This window comes from Dermacentor silvarum, chromosome 7, assembly GCF_013339745.2.
Source record: "Dermacentor silvarum isolate Dsil-2018 chromosome 7, BIME_Dsil_1.4, whole genome shotgun sequence".
Taxonomy (NCBI): domain Eukaryota; kingdom Metazoa; phylum Arthropoda; class Arachnida; order Ixodida; family Ixodidae; genus Dermacentor; species Dermacentor silvarum.
In genome coordinates, this window is record NC_051160.1 from 96,679,340 (window position 1) to 96,699,120 (window position 19,781).

The following is a 19,781-nucleotide window of genomic DNA, read 5'->3' on the forward strand; positions in this document are numbered from 1 at the left end:
GGATATAAGAAGTTCTTAAAGCATCACTTCTGAGAAAAATAATACATGGTCCCTATGAATTGATATGCAGGTTTGATCAGCATTAATTAGCATAAATACCCGTTGAAATGTATTGAACGTGTCACTTTTGTTTTGATTTATTTGTGAGGCACTCAAGCTACACAGTAGCATACGGGAGGGACGAGGAATGCAGTACAAGAAATACGAATATAGTTTTGTAAACAGGAATGCACTGTACAAAGAACAACGAGAATGCATAAAGAATAAAACTTGCAATATCCCCCCCAAAAAAAAAAACGACAGAACAAAAAAAAAATCATTACACAATATGGGGCAACTTATTGAAAAAAAAACCATATCAAGCATTCAATGTCCTCGACTAAGTTATTCCTATGTAATTCGTTTGATACTGTATTATTACGTGTTCTTTAGTGCGTTTACGAGCAATGAGGGGCAGCTGCAAACAAAGTGGTGCGAAGACTCGGCAAACAGCGAAGCTGGTGTTCTTCCCTAGCTTTAACTTTGCTTTCCTTTGCTTAGCATGGTTTGGCTTGGCTGGTTGTTAGCTTTGCTTTCCTTTGCTTAACTTAGTTTGGCTTGGCTGGTTTTTAGCCAAACTTAGCCGACCCCGAGTATCGGGATGATACTCGGGTTCTAAAGGCCATTTTATAGTCCGATGTAGTGTTGACGCGCGAGCGCGCTCGGCACGGGGACGCCACGCCAGCGAAAGCGCAGCATTGTATAGACCGGCACGAGGCGTGGCTGGCGTATGCGCTGTTCGTCGGCGTGCCCCGGCTGCAGCCGGCGTCGAGATGCGACATGCTGCATTTCGCGCCGGCATTGTCACCCAGAATGGACCGCAACCACGTCTCGTCGAGCAAGATTGGCTGATGGATACAGGTGGCGGCACGTACAGCGAGTTTGCAATGTCGTATCATCCTGAAACTCTATAACATGCGCATGCATCAAGGCGGCGCGGCGCGGCGCACACGTTGGACTATAGAGGGGTCGGTTTTCAAGCCTTCCATAATCACGGCTATCCACCAGCCCATCTTGCTCGACGAGATGCGGATGCGGTCCATTCTGGGTGACGAGGCAGGCTCGAAAAAAGTTGCAGTGGCTTAGCTCGGCTATGCCAGGATATACGCAGCGTTAGCAAAGATTCAGCTGATTATTCTTAGCTTTCCTGGTTGTCTCCTACGCTCAACCGCTAATTGCCAGGCAACTACTTCGGGATCCGATGAGTCAAGCTTCTCCGTTCTTCTGCGCTGTTGAGCAGCATTTGCGCTCTCCTTCTCCATGGCTATACCACACTGGCAAACGCCAGTCAGAAGCGCAGCGGCTCCAGCGCAGTGTCAGATGGCGACTGCACAGCGAGCGCGCGCCGGCGCCAGTGCGTCTACCACGGCTACGACGTCACTCCTCTGGAATGCGCAGACCGGCGGCGGTGCGTCGCGCGCGGAGGCGGCGGAGTGCGCGAGAGGTGCCGGCTCCGGTGGTGGTGGTGGTGGAAAACTTTTATTGAGAAGGCCCGAAGTAATGAAAATTAAAAAGCAGCGTTGTGGGCGGCCTTCAGGCTGCCGGTTGTGGCGTCCAGGCCGTGCCTAGTCGCGACGTCCTCTGCCCAGGTCACCAGCCGGAGTTGGAGATCCGGCTCGGTGCTGGACAAAGCAGCCTCCCACTGCTGCGGACTGGTTAGGTGCCAAGAGGCAGGGGGCAAGTGTGCCGGGCAGGAGAATAAGATGTGATCGTAATTGGCGCGGGAACTGTCACATAAGCGGCAGGCCGGCGAGTACGTCCCGGGGTGGAAGAGGGCAAGACGTGCAGGAGTAAGAAAGGTGTGGGCCTGAAGGTGGCGCCACAAGTGTTGGTGGTGCTGGGAAAGGGATTTGTGCGGTGGGGGGAAGGTGAGACGAGATAGGCGGTAGTGCAAGGTGATATCGTGGTACGTGAGGAGCGCATCGCGCGTATCCATTCCCGGCGGGGGCGGGCTTGCTCGGTCAGTCGAATCGCGAGCGATGGAATTGGCCGCCTCGTTGCCAGGATGGGCCGCGTGAGCGGGCACCCAGATGATTTGGATTGGGCGAGAGGGAACAGTGTCGGAACGCAAGATACCGGAGGCCGGGGATGCCACCCGTCCAACCGCGTAGTTGTAGACTGCAGGCTTGGAATCACTGAAAATGTATTCCGCGGAGGTTTGCGTGATGGCAAGGGCAATAGCTGCCTCTTCGGCCTCGACCGAGGTCGAAGTGTATACTGAGGCAGTAAGAGTGGGTCGAAAAGAGTTGTCAGTGACTGCAAGGGCATGGGCTGGGTAGTGGCGGTACGGGGCGGCATCCACGTAAGCCACGGCGGGTTGCCGTTCGTACTGACGCCAGGGCGCGGAGGCTCGCGCTGCTCTACGGGACGGGTGGTGTTCAGGGTGCATATTCTTAGGGAGGGGATTAATGGTTAGCAGGGAGTAGACGTGGGAAGGGATGGGAAGTGAGGTGGGAAGAGGGGTAAGAGGAGAGAGTTTAAGGGTAGAGAGAAGTGCGCGACCAGGCCGAGTGCGGGAGAGACGGAGGAGCTGGGCCGTGCGATGGGCCTCCGTCAGCTCTGTAAGGGAGTTGTGGACGCCCATCGACAGTAACCGAGCCGTTGAAGTAGATGTGGGAAGAGACAGGGCCGACTTATATGCCTGACGAATGAGGCTGTTGACTTTGTCTTCCTCGGTGCGTGAAAGGAAAATATACGGAAGAGAATAGATGAAGCGGCTGAGAACGAAGGCCTGGACTAGGCGGCGGAGGTCGTGTTCGCGCATGCCGTGGTGACGGTTGGCAATGCGGCGTATTAGGCGGATGGTCTGGTGTACAGTGTTTGTGAGTCGAGTGATGAGGGTGGTGTGCTTGCCATTGGACTGAAGAAGGAGTCCGAGAATGCGGAGAGTAGAGACGAGGGGAATGGGTGTGCCGTCAAGGGAGACTGTGAGTGGAGAAGGCGACAGGGGGGCCATCCCCCCCGGCTCCGGTGGCTCCGGTATGCAAGCCGTGTGACATCACTGAGCCTTCTCCGTTCTTCTGCACTGTTGAGCAGCATTTGCGCTCTCCTTCTCCATGGCTATATCACACTCGCAAACGCCAGTCAGAAGCGCAGCGGCTCCAGCGCAGTGTCAGACGGCGACTGCACAGCGAGCGCGCGCCGGCACCAGTGCGTCTACCACGGCTACGACGTCACTCCTCTGGAATGCGCAGACCGGCGGCGGGGAGTCGCGCGCGGCGGCGGCGGAGTGCGCGAGAGGTGCCGGCTCCGGTGGCTCTGGTACGCAAGCCGTGTGACATCACTGAGCCTTCTCCGTTCTTCTGCACTGTTGAGCACCATTTGCGCTCTCCTTCTCCATGGCTATATCACACTCGCAAACGCCAGTCAGAAGCGCAGCGGCTCCAGCGCAGTGTCAGACGGCGACTGCACAGCGAGCGCGCGCCGGCGCCAGTGCGTCTACCACGGCTACGACGTCACTCCTCTGGAATGCGCAGACCGGCGGCGGAGTGCGCGAGAGGTGCCGGCTCCGGTGGCTCCGGTACACAAGCCGTGTGACATCACTGAGCCTTCTCCGTTCTTCTGCGCTGTTGAGCAGCATTTGCGCTCTCCTTCTCCATGGCTATACCACACTGGCAAACGCCAGTCAGAAGCGCAGCGGCTCCAGCGCAGTGTCAGATGGCGACTGCACAGCGAGCGCGCGCCGGCGCCAGTGCGTCTACCACGGCTACGACGTCACTCCTCTGGAATGCGCAGACCGGCGGCGGGGAGTCGCGCGCGGCGGCGGCGGAGTGCGCGAGAGGTGCTGGCTCCGGTGGCTCCAGTGCGCAAGCCGTGTGACATCACTGATCCTTGCGCATGCGCAGCACGGCTCCTGATGTGCCGCGTGAAACGGGCTTGGCTAGGCCAGTGTAGCTAACGCTACAATATATCTCGACGTCGAATCTCGACGCCGGCTGCAGCCGGGGCACGCCAACGAACGCCGGATAGGCCGGCCGTGCGTCGCGCTGTGGCGAGGGTAACCTGGAAGAGGGTGCTAACCTCGCCGGGCGATGACGTCACGTGCGTGGCCTAGCAACGCGTCGGACTAGCTGTGCGAGGCGTTGCTAGGAAACGCGCGTTGACGTCATCGCCATGCCCAGTTTTTTGTTCGCTCTACGCCGCCCAACCAAGAGCGTAAATAACTCCACTGTTAAAAAGAATGGGGACACCTGTGCCTTTTAATAAAGACGGTAGGTTACTCCCATCGAGCGAAGTCGAAAAAGAAAATGATCGTGAGCACGTGGTGGTGTTATGGCGGGGTGGGTTAAACTAATGTGCGTGTTCACGATAAGCAGAATGATATGAAACTGGGTGGGCACAAAAGAAGTGTAGAGATGTAGCATAGTTTATCAAAACCAGAAATGGGTGATGCCTTTCGGTAGGTAGCGTAAATAAATGCGAAGTGTGGTTTTCAACATTGCAGCAGTTTGTACCGTGATATTATACTGCTTCGAGTTCATTTAATAATGTGGCCTGATGTGGACCCATGGTAGATGATGCATATTCTATTGGTGGCCGGGTTTATATGGTGTACAACAGTAACCCTATTGCAATTGTCACGGCGAATACAGTTATCTTTGAATATAATAAGGCGCGGTTTGCGTGTTCAAAATTTCGAGGTTTGAAGTGCCGACACCACTATATGATTATGAGGAATTCAGTTGTGGGAGACTATGGACCACCTGGGGTACTTTAACATGCCGTCAATGAGCGATCATCGGGGATTTCGCATTTCGCTCTATTCGAGATGCAGCCACCTTGGCAGGAATTTGATCCCGCGCCGTGGAACTACATCACCACGGGGGACTGCGGAAGTTATCTTTAATAACTAGGTAGCGATCATCTTGTTTCAATATAGATTTTCAGCTATATGAATGACAAGGTAATTGCAGTATGGCACGGATTCAAGAGGACAGTCGTTGGTGGCGTAGGTAGGACAAATTGCATTTGAATGAAAAATGCACACTAGTTCGCATTTATTAATGTTTAGTTCCATTATATAGCTAAGGTACCATTATTGGATGTTGTTTACGACTATATAGAAGGGACATTATGTGAGAGTTATTGGTTGTTTTAAAATATATAACAGAGTCGTGGTGGAACCAACACGTTTGCGAACAAATTTGTTCGGATAAATCGTTTACTAATATTAAAAAGAAAAAAAAGGGTAAAAAAGCAACTCATAGAGGATGCCGGATTTATCTGGAGCTGTGAAAGAGGTGGAACTGTTAGTTCCACCTAAAATTTCAAACAAGAATATTGTTAGGAACACCCGGGTCGATGTTGAGAGGACTATGTTTAAGAGAATATTTAGGCTGGTTAAAAGTTTTCGCAAAATGCAGAAATATGCCTTGAGTTAGTAAAACGTTGTAAAGATATAGATCATTATTCTTGGGTAAAGACAGCAGGTTAATCTGAAAAATTATTTCTAATAGCCCTGTGGAAAGTGGGGACACAAACTTGTTCTCTCAGAGAACAAGTGTTTCACCACAGTAGTGCATTCGCATACTTTTTTAGTGACAACTGGCAAGGAAAAACATTGGTATGATTGTGAAAAAATGGTCTCTGAGATTATTAAGCAATACTGCAATATGTCTTCCGGAAATCTTGTTGGGATTTCATCTAGTCCACATGAACAACTAAGTTTCGGATGTGCGAAATATACGTTCATTTCTGTTAGATATATGCTTTGAAGGTTCAGCAGATTAGTATACCACGGAGCATTGTTATTCAAAAGACGCGTTTACTCGGATTAAACCATTTGAGCAGATTGTGTGCATTAGCTTTGAATATACTGCAGTTAGCATCCAGTGAGCACAGATATCTACATGCGAGTTCTCAGGCTCGCGGGTAACATAGTTGTCGCTGCGCTCCAGACAAGCACTCTTTGTCTACGAACTGTCCTTGTTATGTATCATCATCATCATCATCATCATCATCAGCCTATATTTTATGTCCACTGCAGGACGAAGGCCTCTCCCTCCAATCTCCAATCACCCCTGTCTTGCGCTAGCGTAGGCCAACTTGCGCCTGCAAATGTTATGTATATTCAGCTTTAATATATTCTTCATATAGATTCAAACCAATGTTTCGAAGCACTATGCCTCGGTAGCATCAAAATCTAGGTGAGAGCTAAAAGGTCGGGCTCTCATATAGGTGACGGCTTCCGCCAGGGTGAGCACATCTATTGTAATAGGCCGCCTCGCCCTGTACTGTGTGGCTGGAGACACTGCGCCAGCGCAGGTACTGCATGAGCAGGGCAGTTTCCTCGGCCACTGCTCTAGCACTGTTCGCATTACACTGCTCGTGTTTTCTGTATTCTTCAGTATTCGCACCGGAAACGTAGAAATGAAGTACCGAATAAATGAGAGCTCAGTGAGGACTATCTTTCACACACTTGCTAAAGGGACACTATAGTGTAATTAGGTCGAGCTAGATTGAAATCATAGCTCTATAGTAAAAAAGTTATCCATAGCCACAACAATGCACTTGTAGGTGAAAACTGAGATTCAAAATGGGTTATTAGCATCCACATAGAAGTGGGGCGGTAACCAGTAATGTAATCTTGTCATCAATTCATGCTTATCAGTCTACCAATTTGATATAACCTATGTGGCACCAACTATTTTACTATATGGTACCTCTCATATGATGTGAGAACTTTATTCAAAATTAGTGAAAAAGAGGGAGGTTATGTGAGGATTACTTCAACTGGTCTGCTTTAGCGCGGACGAATTAATAAGCAGAAGCGGGACTTCTGGTGGCAATTTCGTATGCAAGAAAGTCATGCATTTACACACAAAAAACTACCATAGACTTTTAAACAATAATTCATCGACCTAATTCAGCTTATGTACTTTTTTTCAACGGGGCCTCCGCGGGTGGGTCCATAAGTAAAAGTGCGGAAAGCATGCCTCTTATGGTGGCTCACCTAAGTAAACTGACAAATTCGGTCCATGGTGGGGTCCGACAGAACTTTGTCGTAACTTAATGCCAAGGAGCTGAAGAGGTACTGGAATTCGTTCAAAATTCCCAGGACTATGGGCGTGGAGATGCTGTCAAAACTTAATGTTATACTGGTAATGAATAGAATTATTGGGGCCTCTCAACTGCGGTTTGCCGTAATTGTCATGAGGCAATCATAGCGTCACAGGAAGATGCCGCTTTTAAAAAAAAGTATTTGTTTTTTCATCTACAGCCACGTGCCCGAGGTCTTTTTACAACTTTCTTTCTTGCTTTAAATTTTAGGCTGTGCATTTGAATAAACAAGAAGAAATGGTGATCGAAAGACGCTCTAAAATGCGACGATATTTTTATTGAAGTCAGCCTACTTACTTCTGCGATGCTGTATTCTTTATGTCCTTTTGTTTGGTGGCCATGACGTGTCCCAACATGCGTGGCGTACTGTAAATAAGCGTAGCAAAAATAATTAGGTTAATCTTCATGTTACAAATGCAGGAGTAGACACAGAGCTGTTCTAAAGCAAATATTTGAAAGCACGTCTCTCGACTGATATGTATGTGGATGTACTCGCATATACTGTGTTTATTTGTGCTTCGAATGCGAGTACCATGAAACTGGCTTATGTAAGAACCTTATGCTGACAGCCGAAGTTGTGCGTCTTGGTGCGCTATCCAGAAATTATCGCCAAGCTTCATCGTTACGCTCTAAATTTTCGACACGTTAAACTTAAAACATTGAGTCTCCGAGTGTTGGGACATCACTTGTGCAGTATGTTCGAACCGGCGTTGAAACGGGGTGTGGCGGCCGATTGGCTAGAGGCGCTATTGCTTGTTAGTGGCTTTACGCATGCAAAACAAAAACGTAGTGGCGTCTTTATGACCGTCATGCTGCGTGTTTTTTAGCAAAACCGAAAGTATCTCCAGAAATACGCGTCAGTCTGGTTATATATATATATATATATATATATATATATATATATATACGTGCGTGGTTGCATGTGTGGGGGGGGGTGGAAACTGTTAGGCCTAACGTTATTAGACAGGAGTAGAGTGGTGTAGATCAGAGGGCAAACGGGGGTAGTGGTAGGTGAAATTAAGTAGAGAAATTGGAGCTGGGTATGCCACGTAATTCGCAGCTCAGATAATCTTTGGGCCATTAGTAATACAGATAGGCTGCTAGGGTAAAGGAAGCTCTGTGGAGGACGGCAGAAATCTAGGTGGGGTAATCAAATGAGGAAATTCGCAGGCACAACTTGGAATCAGCTAGGGCAGGAAAGGGGTAGTTGAGATCGCTGGAAAAGGCCTTCGTCCTGCAGCGAACATAAAAATAGGCAGGTGACGTCTTACAACATCCAAAATTCGTCCGGAACGATTACGCACTATGCTCTTGAGCCACAGTTCGCTTGTATCGCGAAGCCGCATTCGCATGTTTACAGAACGGTGTCTGTTGCCACTTGGATGCCACCACCCCCAACATGTCCTCGTACTATATGTGCAGCGACTGCTACGAACAATGTGTGTGAGTGTCGAAGATCGACGACTTGAACCGATTTGATCCGAAACCAGCTATAATGTTGAGCCGATCGGTGCTTAGTGAATGGTGCTGTGCAGTATTTGGACATGCACTTCAACGTGTGTTCCTATGAGGCTGGTAAATTTATGGCAGCGTTGGCGCTGATCATTGTGGTGATGTTGACTCATTACACTTGACTTCTATGAGGTGCCATTTGTGCTGCGATAGACAGCGCAGTTAGGGGCTCCAGGCCCTGCTGTCACCAACCTATGAGTTATAACGCGTCTCAATGTTAAAAGCGTACGCGCCTTTATCCATTATGCCTCTGTTGGAATGTGGTCTCTGCACCTGAAAAACAAACTTTCGACCTGGTGAGAGGCATCATCATGTCTTATCGGCTAAGGAGAAGCGAATAAAAAAACGATGACCGCTGAAACGATGTCAAATTGTGATATGCAGCGAAACTTGCTGGTGAGGTTGTTATGCAGTGAAGCTTTCTGTCATAATTTGGGAGTGTCGATAGCCACGTCTTCTTCCTGCATTTCTCTTTTAGAGCTCCTTCCATAGCTTTCCGTGCCCTCGACAGGGATCCTATGCGAAAGGAGAGCGCATTTTGTCGTCGGTCGGCGCTCGACGACATCAGCTTGAAGAACTCTATAATTGGCTCAATTTTCAAACCTCCATGAACAAATAATTTTTGAAGCGAAAGCTTCATTACGCTACCTCGGGCAGCCGTCGGCGACTCAATAATTTTCATCTTGAGAGCTAGAGGTCAAACCACAATAGAACGTTAGGGCACGTTTATAGCCGACGTTATCGGTGTGTGTGTGCGTGTGTGTGTGCGTGCGGGTGTGTGCGCGCGTGTGTGCGCGCGTGTGTGCGTCCGTGTGTGCGTCCGTGCGGGCGAGCTTCATCAGACGCCGGGCGCGTCGGAGTGGATTGGCCGCGCGTCCTGGTTACGTTGGCGGTGCCAGTACATCGAACAATCGGTCGAACGATAGCCGCTGTTGTTCTCGCCAACGTGACTCTACGTGTGCGCACGTTCACGCTACGTCGGACTATATTTAGGCCTTTACGGAGCCCTGAAAGGAGGCATTGCCGCCGTTGCCCGAGTAGAGTTGGGCCCGGCTGCCGAGTTGCAACCAAGTCTCTCTACTGATCACCGCAGTGTCTTCATAGGCATAAAAATGATGTATAATACTGTATTCATTGCAAACATGTCTGTATATCTTTGCGAAACCACACCTCGGCCACAGCTCGGCAATGGGCCTAGGGAGGACGTTGAAGCTTTCGCTCTCACCCAGGGTTAACCAAGGGTAAACCGCACCAATTTTTTACAGCGAAGCTGTTAAGGGCTCCGTCTCCGATAGTCATGTCCGTGTGTAGAAAAAAAAAACTCTCATTGGCCGTATGCTGTACGTGCGAGTGAAAGCGCGCGAGGGACACGTGCTTTCACGCGGAGCGAACGCACGGCTGAAGAGTAAGGGCTCATTCACATTTGCGACTAGGCGAGGTCGCGCGACCGATTGCGACTGGCCGACCAGAAAGATACTCAAGACGAACGATGTTCACACTTTTACAAATGCGACCGACGAGTCGCTAAACCGAAATGTATCACGATAGGCCGTTCACGTTTGCTTGAAATGTCATCGCCGCGTAATATAAGCGTCAGCGTATACGGACGTCCTGTTCCTTCGCATCTGATTGGTTCAGCTGTTCTGCGACTGCGGTCGCGCGACTGAAAATTCGAGCAGTGAGCGACTGGCCCGAAATGGTCGCATTTTGAGAAAAGCGACCATTTGCGACTACTTGCGGCTGGTCGCTTTGCGACCAACCTGGTCGCGCGACCTCGCCTAGTCGCAAGTGTGAATGGGCCCTAAACGCGACTGGCCGTGGAGGGACGGGAGGGAGGGAGGGGAGGCGACGTTTAGCTGCGGCACTAAACGCGTATCTTGCGATTGGGTGTTTTGTTTCGCACTTTTAATATTTCAGTCTACGAAGATTTCACGAAAAGGCGTGCGCTGCCGGTGTTTCGTGTTATGACATTTGTTTATGGGCTGTCATTCTCAAAATTCTGAGGAGCTGTATGAACTTGGACATGTAGCAGCACCAGCAACGCGCAGAAGTGTTGTCGACGGCGGCGGCGTTTTGCCCGCGTTCGGACCAAACGCGCGCGGCGTTGGCGACGTGTTTATGAAGAATATGGCACCCTTTGCCGTACTAGAGCACTGCACGGGCTCGGGCTTACCCGAAAGCCCGGGCCGGGCCGGGTAGAGCAGTTATTTCACGGGCTCGGGCACGGCGTGTGCTTTTTGACCCGGGCCCGGGTCGGGCTCGGGTTTTTGGACGCGGGCCCGGGCCGGGCTCGGGCTCTCTGCGAGTTATTCTCGGGCTTCTCAACTCTGAAAAACATGTATTTTTTGGTCTCGGGCCGGGTTCGGGCCGGTTTCGAGCCGTGCTCGGGCCGGGCTCGGGCTTAAGGTAAAGGGGTGGCGGGCCGGGCCGGGCGGGTAACGTAGATTATTTCCGGGCCCGGGCCGGGCCCGGGTCTCGCCATAAAAGTTTTGATCGGGCTCGGGCGGGCCGCCCAATGTAAAAACGGGCCCGGGCCGGCCCCGGTCTGCAAAAATCGGCCCGTGTAGTGCTCTATGCCGTACACCCTATGGCGGTGTACAGAGCTATATGGAGTAAGGATAGTAGTTTTACCAGTTGCATAAACTTGGACGCGTTCGCTTACTAACTGAACTAACAAGCATGCATGGTGTCAGCGCGCACAATCAAACATGAATAGATCACACTCCGACGACCGCAAACAACTACTGTCAAAATGCTCGCATGAGCAAGCGCGCAAGCAGCAGCGAGCGAACGTTCGTGTGGTCTATCCCTTCAACAGAAATTGAGCGGCGAAAGTGCAGCGCATACAAAGGTAAGAGCCGTGTGGAGATCGCTTTCAAGATACGGTGCGCGTGACGTACAGCCCACAGCCGCGCAAAGTACAAGTACGCAGTTGCTGGCAGAGTAGAAGCAGCATCTCCTTCCTTGCGTGCTGCCTTCCCGCTTTCCTCTTTTTGCGTGGGAGATTGAGTCGCCATGTCTGCTTGTGCCCGTTCGCAAGACACGCGCTTGGTGCCGCCGCTAAACGCCGCCTCCTCTCCCTCCCTCCCATCCCCCCAGGGCCTTTCGCACGACGTAAACTTGGCGCTGAGCCGTGCTCCCTCAAGGGCTGCAGAAGATAGCGCCAACCTTTCCCTTTCCCTCAAGAACCACTTATCATCTTATCACGACGTAAACCGTCGCGTTTGCTCTCCGCTGTGTAATCGCGCTCCGTGAAATCGCGCGTCCCTTGCGCGCTTTTATCGCACTTGGACTTTATACGGAGCGTCATGACGACGCCGACGGCAGAAATCCGCTTGGAGTGTCGATATTATTTCTATCGGAATAAAACTACGGGCACTGTATTGTATTCTAGATACTACCTTCGCTAAGCGACCTGTTTTTATCGAAGTTTGACATAAGTGTTTCTATCCAGTTGCATGCCTTAAAAAATGTCTGAAATCACAGATGTGACTTCGCTGTTCTAGTCCAAATGTTTTTTTTTAGTGTTTCCAAAATTCCGGCGTAATATTGTGCAGAAAAGAATAAAGTTTTGTTTTTAGAACTACGTCTCCGATTCTTCGGACATAACTTGTGCAGTATGTTTGAACATATGGCGAGCAAGCCACTACTTCCGCAATCTAAACTCGTGAAGCTATGTATAGCGGCCTCTTCAGCAACGCCGTCAAAAATTATGCATACGTTTCACAGAGCAACTGTTTTTCTTCGCAGAACCATCGGCTTAGTGCAGCTGGTTATGCCATATGTTAGCGGCTTCGTGTGGCAGAAAGCGCTTGAACAATGTAAAAGTATCTACCATCACGTGAGAGCAGGAGAGAGGAGAAAATAACGCGAAGGAGCGAAAAAGAAAAGAGAAAGGCTGTTATTCCCTACTTTCACGGCATCTCATGCAACCACGAGAGCATAAGTCATCATGTGCAACTTGATGTGGTTCTTTCTGCACCTAGAAAACTTGCATCCTTGTACAGGAACATTTGTGCACGCTTCAAAGGGAGGACTGAAAACAACCATAAACACAGGCAGCGCTTCACGCAATGTGTTAGCATAGCAAATACGTATATCTTGCGGCAAAGTTTACACCGGCCAAACAGGCAGATGCATAAACGGTCGGCTAAGCCAGGATCTTTACAAATACAACTGTTCAATTCAAGGCCAGCTTGGTGTGCACTGCCATGATTGCGGCTGTAAACGCGCCTTCGATAAATGTAGGATGAATTCTAGGCACAAATGAGCGCTCACCAGGGAAATTATAGAGGCGACCAAATTACCATGCGCAGGTAGAAATAGTGCCATCCTCTGCTTCTGTAGCTTCGTCTACAGAAGAGCTGACATTTTTTTGGAACCACCGCCCAATTGCGGAAGTAATAGAAGAAGCAGGATCAATGTAGTTTTTTCTTGTTTTTGTTACGGTTTTCAGTATATGATGCCTGCCGACAAAATAAACGGTTTGTTGAATGTACGGCGCCGTGTGCGCCATTTATGTGCATCTCTTCGTCTTCCTCGCATTCTGGGCGATGCACAACGATCGAAAGGATATGAGACAAAGAAAACAATGACGTAAGTGCTACCTTTCAAATCAGGTCTATTAAATTGCCGGCTAGCATTATCAATGCAAAGAACACTCATATAAGCAAGATATGTAAAAGAGCATTGATATATACATGCGGAAGAAATGTTCCAGTTGTTAAGAACAAATTGCAGAGCACCCCCCCCCCCCCCCCTCCGCCCCTCGAAAAAAATATCAGCTAGCACAAGTCCTGATTATCTGTGCGTTTGCGTAATATTTATTCAAGGTTTGCACCCACTCTAAGTTTCGGAACAGCAACCAAGCGTGGAACACGGACAAAATATTTGCCGCCTGAGCGCGCTTTCATTCCAAGCTACATTTTGTCGTGAGGCCTAAATTGCTGGTGTATTGAGACCTTAGATTGCTTTGCGCTATTTTCGCCGTCGTGCATGAGATGGTTCAGCAGCTGACAGGCACTATTTTTACTAGGCGCAGTATAAAATTTTTGACAGTCCCCAAACATCGCTTTCCTAGAGGACGAGGTAAAAGTCACTGCTTGTGGAAAATGATCAACATGAGCAGTTTTTGCGTTTCCCATATTCTAAAGCAACGTCCTCTGCTTGGAGTTTCAGATCCGACGCAGTGCATTATTGACTCCCGTGGTCGCCTTGATAATGATACAAAAACACCTGTAATACTTAGAGAAGGGAAATTGTGCCTTCCCCAGTACAACATAAATGAGCGTAGCGGTGGCGTTGTGAACTAAATTGTACTACCGAGAGATGGCGCTGTCAAAATCAAGGCTAATATCATCATCATTATGCAGTGAGCAATATGGCCACTGCGGTAGCGGCTGGTTTTGGATGTTTTGTTGCCGGTCTCGGGGCGGTATTCGTGTGTATGCGTAACATGACTACATACATATATATATATATATATATATATTATGTCGCCCGGTGACTGATAGGCCTGAGCTGGGAAAAAAAGGCGCTTCAAACAAGTTAGCTTACATTATTTATTGTAAACGTGCCCACAAATTTCGTACAGGTCAGGAAACCTTTAATGCTGCCATTCACTGAGTTAGCAGCATACAGAAACACAGATAGCCCTCTATTTAACCGAAATGAAAGCCGAACTTGAGCAAATATTTCTCATCGTGTTCGGCGAGCAGCTTAAAGCATAAAGAACGAAGTTTCAGACAGCGATATTTATGCTGTGCTAATCACGTACTGTACTTGCGTACAGTGGTGCTTGGCGTCTTTCATACTATACGTATATTTCCTACGTTCGACTATTTCAGCTAGAATAAAGAAAGCAACATAAAAAGTACTCCGCAGTGATATAGCGCCAGCAAGGTAAGCTGGAGCTCCCTTGTCTCATTGTTTTCATAAAGCATTGGCGAGAGGCACGTAGAGTATATGAAAACAAACCAGAAAACGTTATGCTAAATTTTCCAGCACGTATTGTCTAATCGTGATTTTTATGCTGCACATTTAGGCTTCAGGTGTGGCTGTAAAGGCTTTGACACAAGTGGCGTACCCACAGGAAAGCAAGGAACGTTATGGAGGGAAGAGTGCTTACTAACGCTTCTGCAAAGATTTTGTGAACAAACAGGGAAACCAAATAAACATATGAACAAACCCTAATAATGCTCGCAGATCCTTGTAAAACGGAATTTATGGTTTCTGTTGAAAAAAATCTAAAATTTTAAAATTGAATCAAGGGAAACAGTTTGCAAGGAGATGAACACTTCAATTGAGTAACAGAGCTGAAAAAGGAGAATCATCAGCTTGGAGCCAACGTTTCAAGAAGCAAACATATGTGTGAGGGCCGTCACGAAGACAAGTTTTCACGCTGAGGATTTCCTTCCTCGTCCACTGTTGATTGGCTGAATGGTAAGCCAAACCTACTATTCTGCGAGTTACTATTCAAAATCTTTTTTTTTTTTTTTGGGGGGGGGGGGGGGTACACACACTTTGCTCAGGTTTGTCGCCGGCTTTTTGACGAGAAAGAAAAATTGTTCTTAGTGGTTTGCCACGTTTGTGAAATGTCGAGTAGGCCGGTTGTGTGAGCTTGCCTTTTCTAGCATCTCTTATCTAACTGTGGAGGGCTAGCTTAGTTGTCGATTCCATGCTACCTCTACATGAACCATATAAGAGGGACAGCCGTAGATTCAGTCACTATGAAGTGTCATTTTCTCACAATTGCCTTGAGTGCTTTTGAAGGTGTTTTAAAATTTGTTGCATGTTCATGTAACAAATGATTGTTGTGAGTGAGCATGTGATACTTCGCCCGCCAAGCTGATTTGTTCGCCCGCCAAGCTGATTTGTTAAGAGCAGATGACAAAGTTTGTGCATTAGCAAGTACAAGCTTACTACCTTGTTTCTCTTCTGCTTGTCATGGTTGTAACGACAAGAAAGAGAAACAGGTTGGTATTCAGCGTGGTATTTCTTCGTTTGTAAAAAAAAAACTACCTTAAAAGCACGTAAGTTTGTATGTCAAATTTTTCCGTTCTAACTCGGTATGATACAAAACCCTACACTGCTGCTTTCCTGATAGGGCTCACACCTCCCTATCTCATAAACTTGCAAATATTTCATGGTGACGCAAATAGTTCAAGTGGACCTGTTCTCAGTGTGGTGACCGTTGAGCATCTTGTGGCTTGGCATGGGCAGGTTGCAGACCAATAATCTCTATTTTCTCAGTCTTGCTGGAAAGAGAAACGATGAAGCCATGACAAACATGCAAGCAATAAATGGGAAAACAAAAGTTTGTCCAATAAATATTCAACCCAGGGTTCTAGATGAAGTGTTGAGAAATACATCTTGTGAGGATTCAGGCCCTTGCTGGTAATACCACTGGGGACACATTCACTGTTGGCTTGCAACTCCAGAGGCACGTCCACAGTCCAAAAAGGTTAACAATTATGAGCAGCGTCGTGGAGGCTGGAGTCGAAAGAACATAGAGCCTCAATTACTATCGTAGAAATGTGGGTGAGTTGTGATTCATGCCCGACTAAGAACAGCGTGAGAAACACTCCATGACAGACAGCACACACTCACAACACTGTTTTGCGCGCGCATTTCTTTCAACGGTGTCTTTGTGTGAGCTATGCTTAGGCAAGCCTCGATTAGATAACAATTGTTTCTGCCAGACACCAGTAATAAACGAAGTCATTTTATTATGTAGCAAATGTAACTAATCAAACTGATTCACTGGAAGTGTCGCTAAGGTGCAGTTTATTTTTATGCAGAAACAGCCAGAACTATTTATTATTTACGCTGTACTACATGTTAGACACTTTAGCAACGTGGCAAAATAACAAGAGTCTCGTTTGAATTGCCTTTGAAGAGCAACAAATATATAATTAGTAATAACGCCTCGCACAGAAAGAAATTCCAAGTTGAAAATGCAAAGCACTGCTTTTTTACTCACCGGTGCACACGCCCAGAGGCTGTGAGATTAGTCCGCTTTCATGGGTACTCCCCAAGCAATCTGCGCTTGGTTTCAGCGTCACATTTTCATGCTAAATAGCAAACATTTTTCAACCAACACGTCATTAGGCGGCCAGGCGCGCCAGATAATTAACAATGGGGGTCGTGCAGCCGTTATGTCAGTGAAACGCCGCAGCTGATGTATTTCACCGTCTCTGAACACGTTCCCCTGTTGGCGGCTGTCAAATGATGCACCCCTAAACTGGCTGAGATATGTTTGTTATCTAATTAAAACGAACCTGCGAGATGCTGCTCAACGGAAACGACCTAAGCCTTCGTAAATGATACCATCGTACAGTTTGAAAGCATAAACAGCCCGGAATGCAATCGATAACAATGGGCTGCTGTTTATCGCACGTTAGTAAGGTCTCAAAACTTTTATTATATAGCGAAAGCCCGATATGTATCATCGTTCACTTGACCTTCAACATTCTTGAGTGAAACTGTCTCGTCGAAGTGAAATGGTACACGATGACGACTCTGTGTAGTAATTTACTTACTACGTCGACTCGTCATCGTGTCTTACCCATATGCAAGCGCTCACTAAACAATTTTGATGGTGTGCGGGCCACTGTCGTTGTCGCCTTCTATGAGTGAGCAAGCAAAGCTCATACAACAATTTCGACGGTGCGCAGGTCATCGTCCTCATCATGTTAATTAATATACATTTAATTAAGGCACTCGAACCCTCGACGTTTGGTGGGAGTCGAACCCACGAGCTGTGGTGTTAATTAGGGTGATTTTAATTAGGGCACAATTAGTTAAGGTAGCGTCAGTTCGGGCATTCGAATCCCTGACCTTTCATCGGAAAAAACTAGTGATAAGCAGTAACATGGTATTCGAATGAGAATGTCAAGTTGAACTTCTTTGGCGTATGCTTAAGTAACTGTCAATCTTTGAAGAAAAAAATCTCCGCCCAAGCGCTCCGTACAGATGCTTAACTCGCGAAGCTGAAACATTGGGCCCCGGTGTTTATCACTGGGTAAATCCCGAGAGTTCAATAAAGTATTTCTCAATTATGAGGTTAAACACGCGTTCTTCTGCGACAGAGAGAACGACGTCACTGACGGTATATGTCCACAGTCCGCCGTTGTCGCTTTCGTTCGGTGTCTCGAGTTTGCTCGGTGGCGTGGTTAGCAGCACACCCGCCATAGCCACTTGCGATTATTCGAAATAAGCTGCTTCAAAATTAAATCTGTCCGTTACGGGAGACAATGAATGGCTCAAACCCCCTTAAGCAATAGCTCATACCGCAGTAAACGCGGCCTCCCCACTAGGACTACAGAAGAGCAGTGAAATTCTACGCTGGAATGATGAGCGGCAACACAGCCAGCTGTGAAAGATGACGACAAACGCGGGAGCAGTGGCACGAGCGTGTGCCGAGCACGAGAATGAGTGCAACCCGAGGTGCGCCAACGAGCCAGCTGCGGAAGACGACGACGACGTTCGAGGCAATGCTGATGACGATAGTTTTCCGTACACAGGCGACGGACACACGCTTTTTCGTTTTGCATAGCCATATAAAGCTTCCCTTTAATAAAGCAGATACTTTATGAAGAGAAGTCTGATAAAAACAATGGCGGACATATTTTGTAAGAAAATGACATGGTAACTGTGTTTGTCGGTTATTTTATGTATATTTATAGATCGAAGATCGCCCTAGCAGAAGAATTATGAATTACAGTATCCGACCAAATTACACTAGCTCTGCTTACGCGCTTCATGCTGGAACGTGCCGCGGTTGGCATTTCGCTCTCTGTGGCGATCGCTGGAACTTGAGACTGTGCAGTGCATGGTAATGTCTCATGTGAACGGTTCCAGTTGTTGGCGGACACAAACGCACCAATACGCAAGTGATAAAGCCACCGTAACGCCTAGTACCGTTACAGTGCTTACTTCCTGTATGCCTTATATGTATATCCCTGAAATTTATGTGAAATAAATTAAAATATGTTTACCATCATCTATAGCAAATATTTGTAAATTATAATAAATCGCAAATTTTAAATTATGCTTCTGTAGCCCGGCGTTGCAGAAGTGCAGTTGCCTTAATGATGATTCCAGTGGTATTTTTCTTAGCGGTTTCATGAACGTAGCCTCACGGTTTTAGTTTCTCATTGACTTCACTAATACTGTCTTCGATGGAGCGCTGCCACGCACACTGGAATTATGCAGGTGTCTTGTCTCTCGGAAACCATACTGCCTGATAATTTTTAATTGTGGTTTACCTGGACAGAACAAAGCGCGCATTAAAACGTTCTTTCTACGAGAAATAGAATGACAGCTGCGCCAGATCCATACATCGGGAGCTGAGTTCAACTCAATCTGCAATTCAAAAGCGGGTTAAAAATAAAATCGTTACCTTGATACCAGCGAGACCCCTTCTGATGGCCTCATATTTACCTTCCAACATGCTTACAAATGTTGCAAACAGAAGTACAGTAAAAAGCTGCATTCTCGGCATGCTTTGATTCGGAAATTGTCCAGTCTGGTAATCGATGTGAGGAGCGGTCAAGCAGCAACGACGAAGAAAATGGAATATGGTTAGAGTGAGAATAAGAGCCATCGCCAGCTGCCTATTGTCACGCGCAGTCCACAGGTGCACCGCGAGACAAACGCAGTAGCGCAGTTCATTTCCCTATATTGTTTGTATATTTATGCCATATTCAAGACGCACATTTATTGCAAAGGATAAAATGGAATAGGGTGCTAGATGACAAGAAAAAATGGCCGCATATCTGCTTGCTTCGCTGCAAATGACGTCGAAAGACGATAGTCTGCTGCCAGCCTCTGATAGGTACCACCATCTCTTCTCCTCCCTCCACCCTCACGCTCTTCCCCTCCCCTCTCACTCCTCACATGATGGATGCAATGGAGTATTGCTCAATTCTAGAGTGTACTAGAATGGGGGAGTGGGTCCAGCGGACACCTTGGCAAGCGCCGAAGGTGAAGCAAGAAACGCGGAAAATGTGGCGGCGCTGCCGGCGCCTTATTTTCAATCTGCAACCAATAAACATTGGCTCCGGCTGTTCCGGCAGCGCTCATTGGATGAGGCGAGCTCACGGGCTGAGTAGTTGTCGTGTGCTCGACGCACCGTCGTTGTTGCGTCGTTTACGTGTTTCCGCCGCTCT

General features: G+C 48.0%; 1 protein-coding gene across 23 annotated transcripts in view; it reads right to left on the minus strand.

The window, feature by feature from the left end:
• The window catches only part of LOC119458298 (uncharacterized), an 86,582-nt gene extending 67,382 nt beyond the window's left edge, over positions 1 to 19,200 (minus strand). For 3 of the 23 annotated variants that reach the window (XM_049671037.1, XM_049671038.1, XM_049671033.1), the window contains exons 1-3: positions 19,013 to 19,198; positions 15,782 to 15,866; positions 7,396 to 7,464 (exon numbers count right to left, since the gene is read on the minus strand). In XM_049671037.1, coding sequence (XP_049526994.1) covers positions 7,396 to 7,464; positions 15,782 to 15,825 — 113 coding nt within the window. In that variant the 5' untranslated portion in view covers positions 15,826 to 15,866; positions 19,013 to 19,198. Of the gene's footprint in view, positions 1 to 7,395; positions 7,465 to 15,534; positions 15,719 to 15,781; positions 15,867 to 16,591; positions 16,652 to 19,012 lie in introns of those variants that run through there. The other 20 variants (XM_049671035.1, XM_049671032.1, XM_049671028.1 and 17 more) reach the window with 14 other exon arrangements.
• Between the last annotated feature and the right edge of the window lie 581 nt (positions 19,201 to 19,781).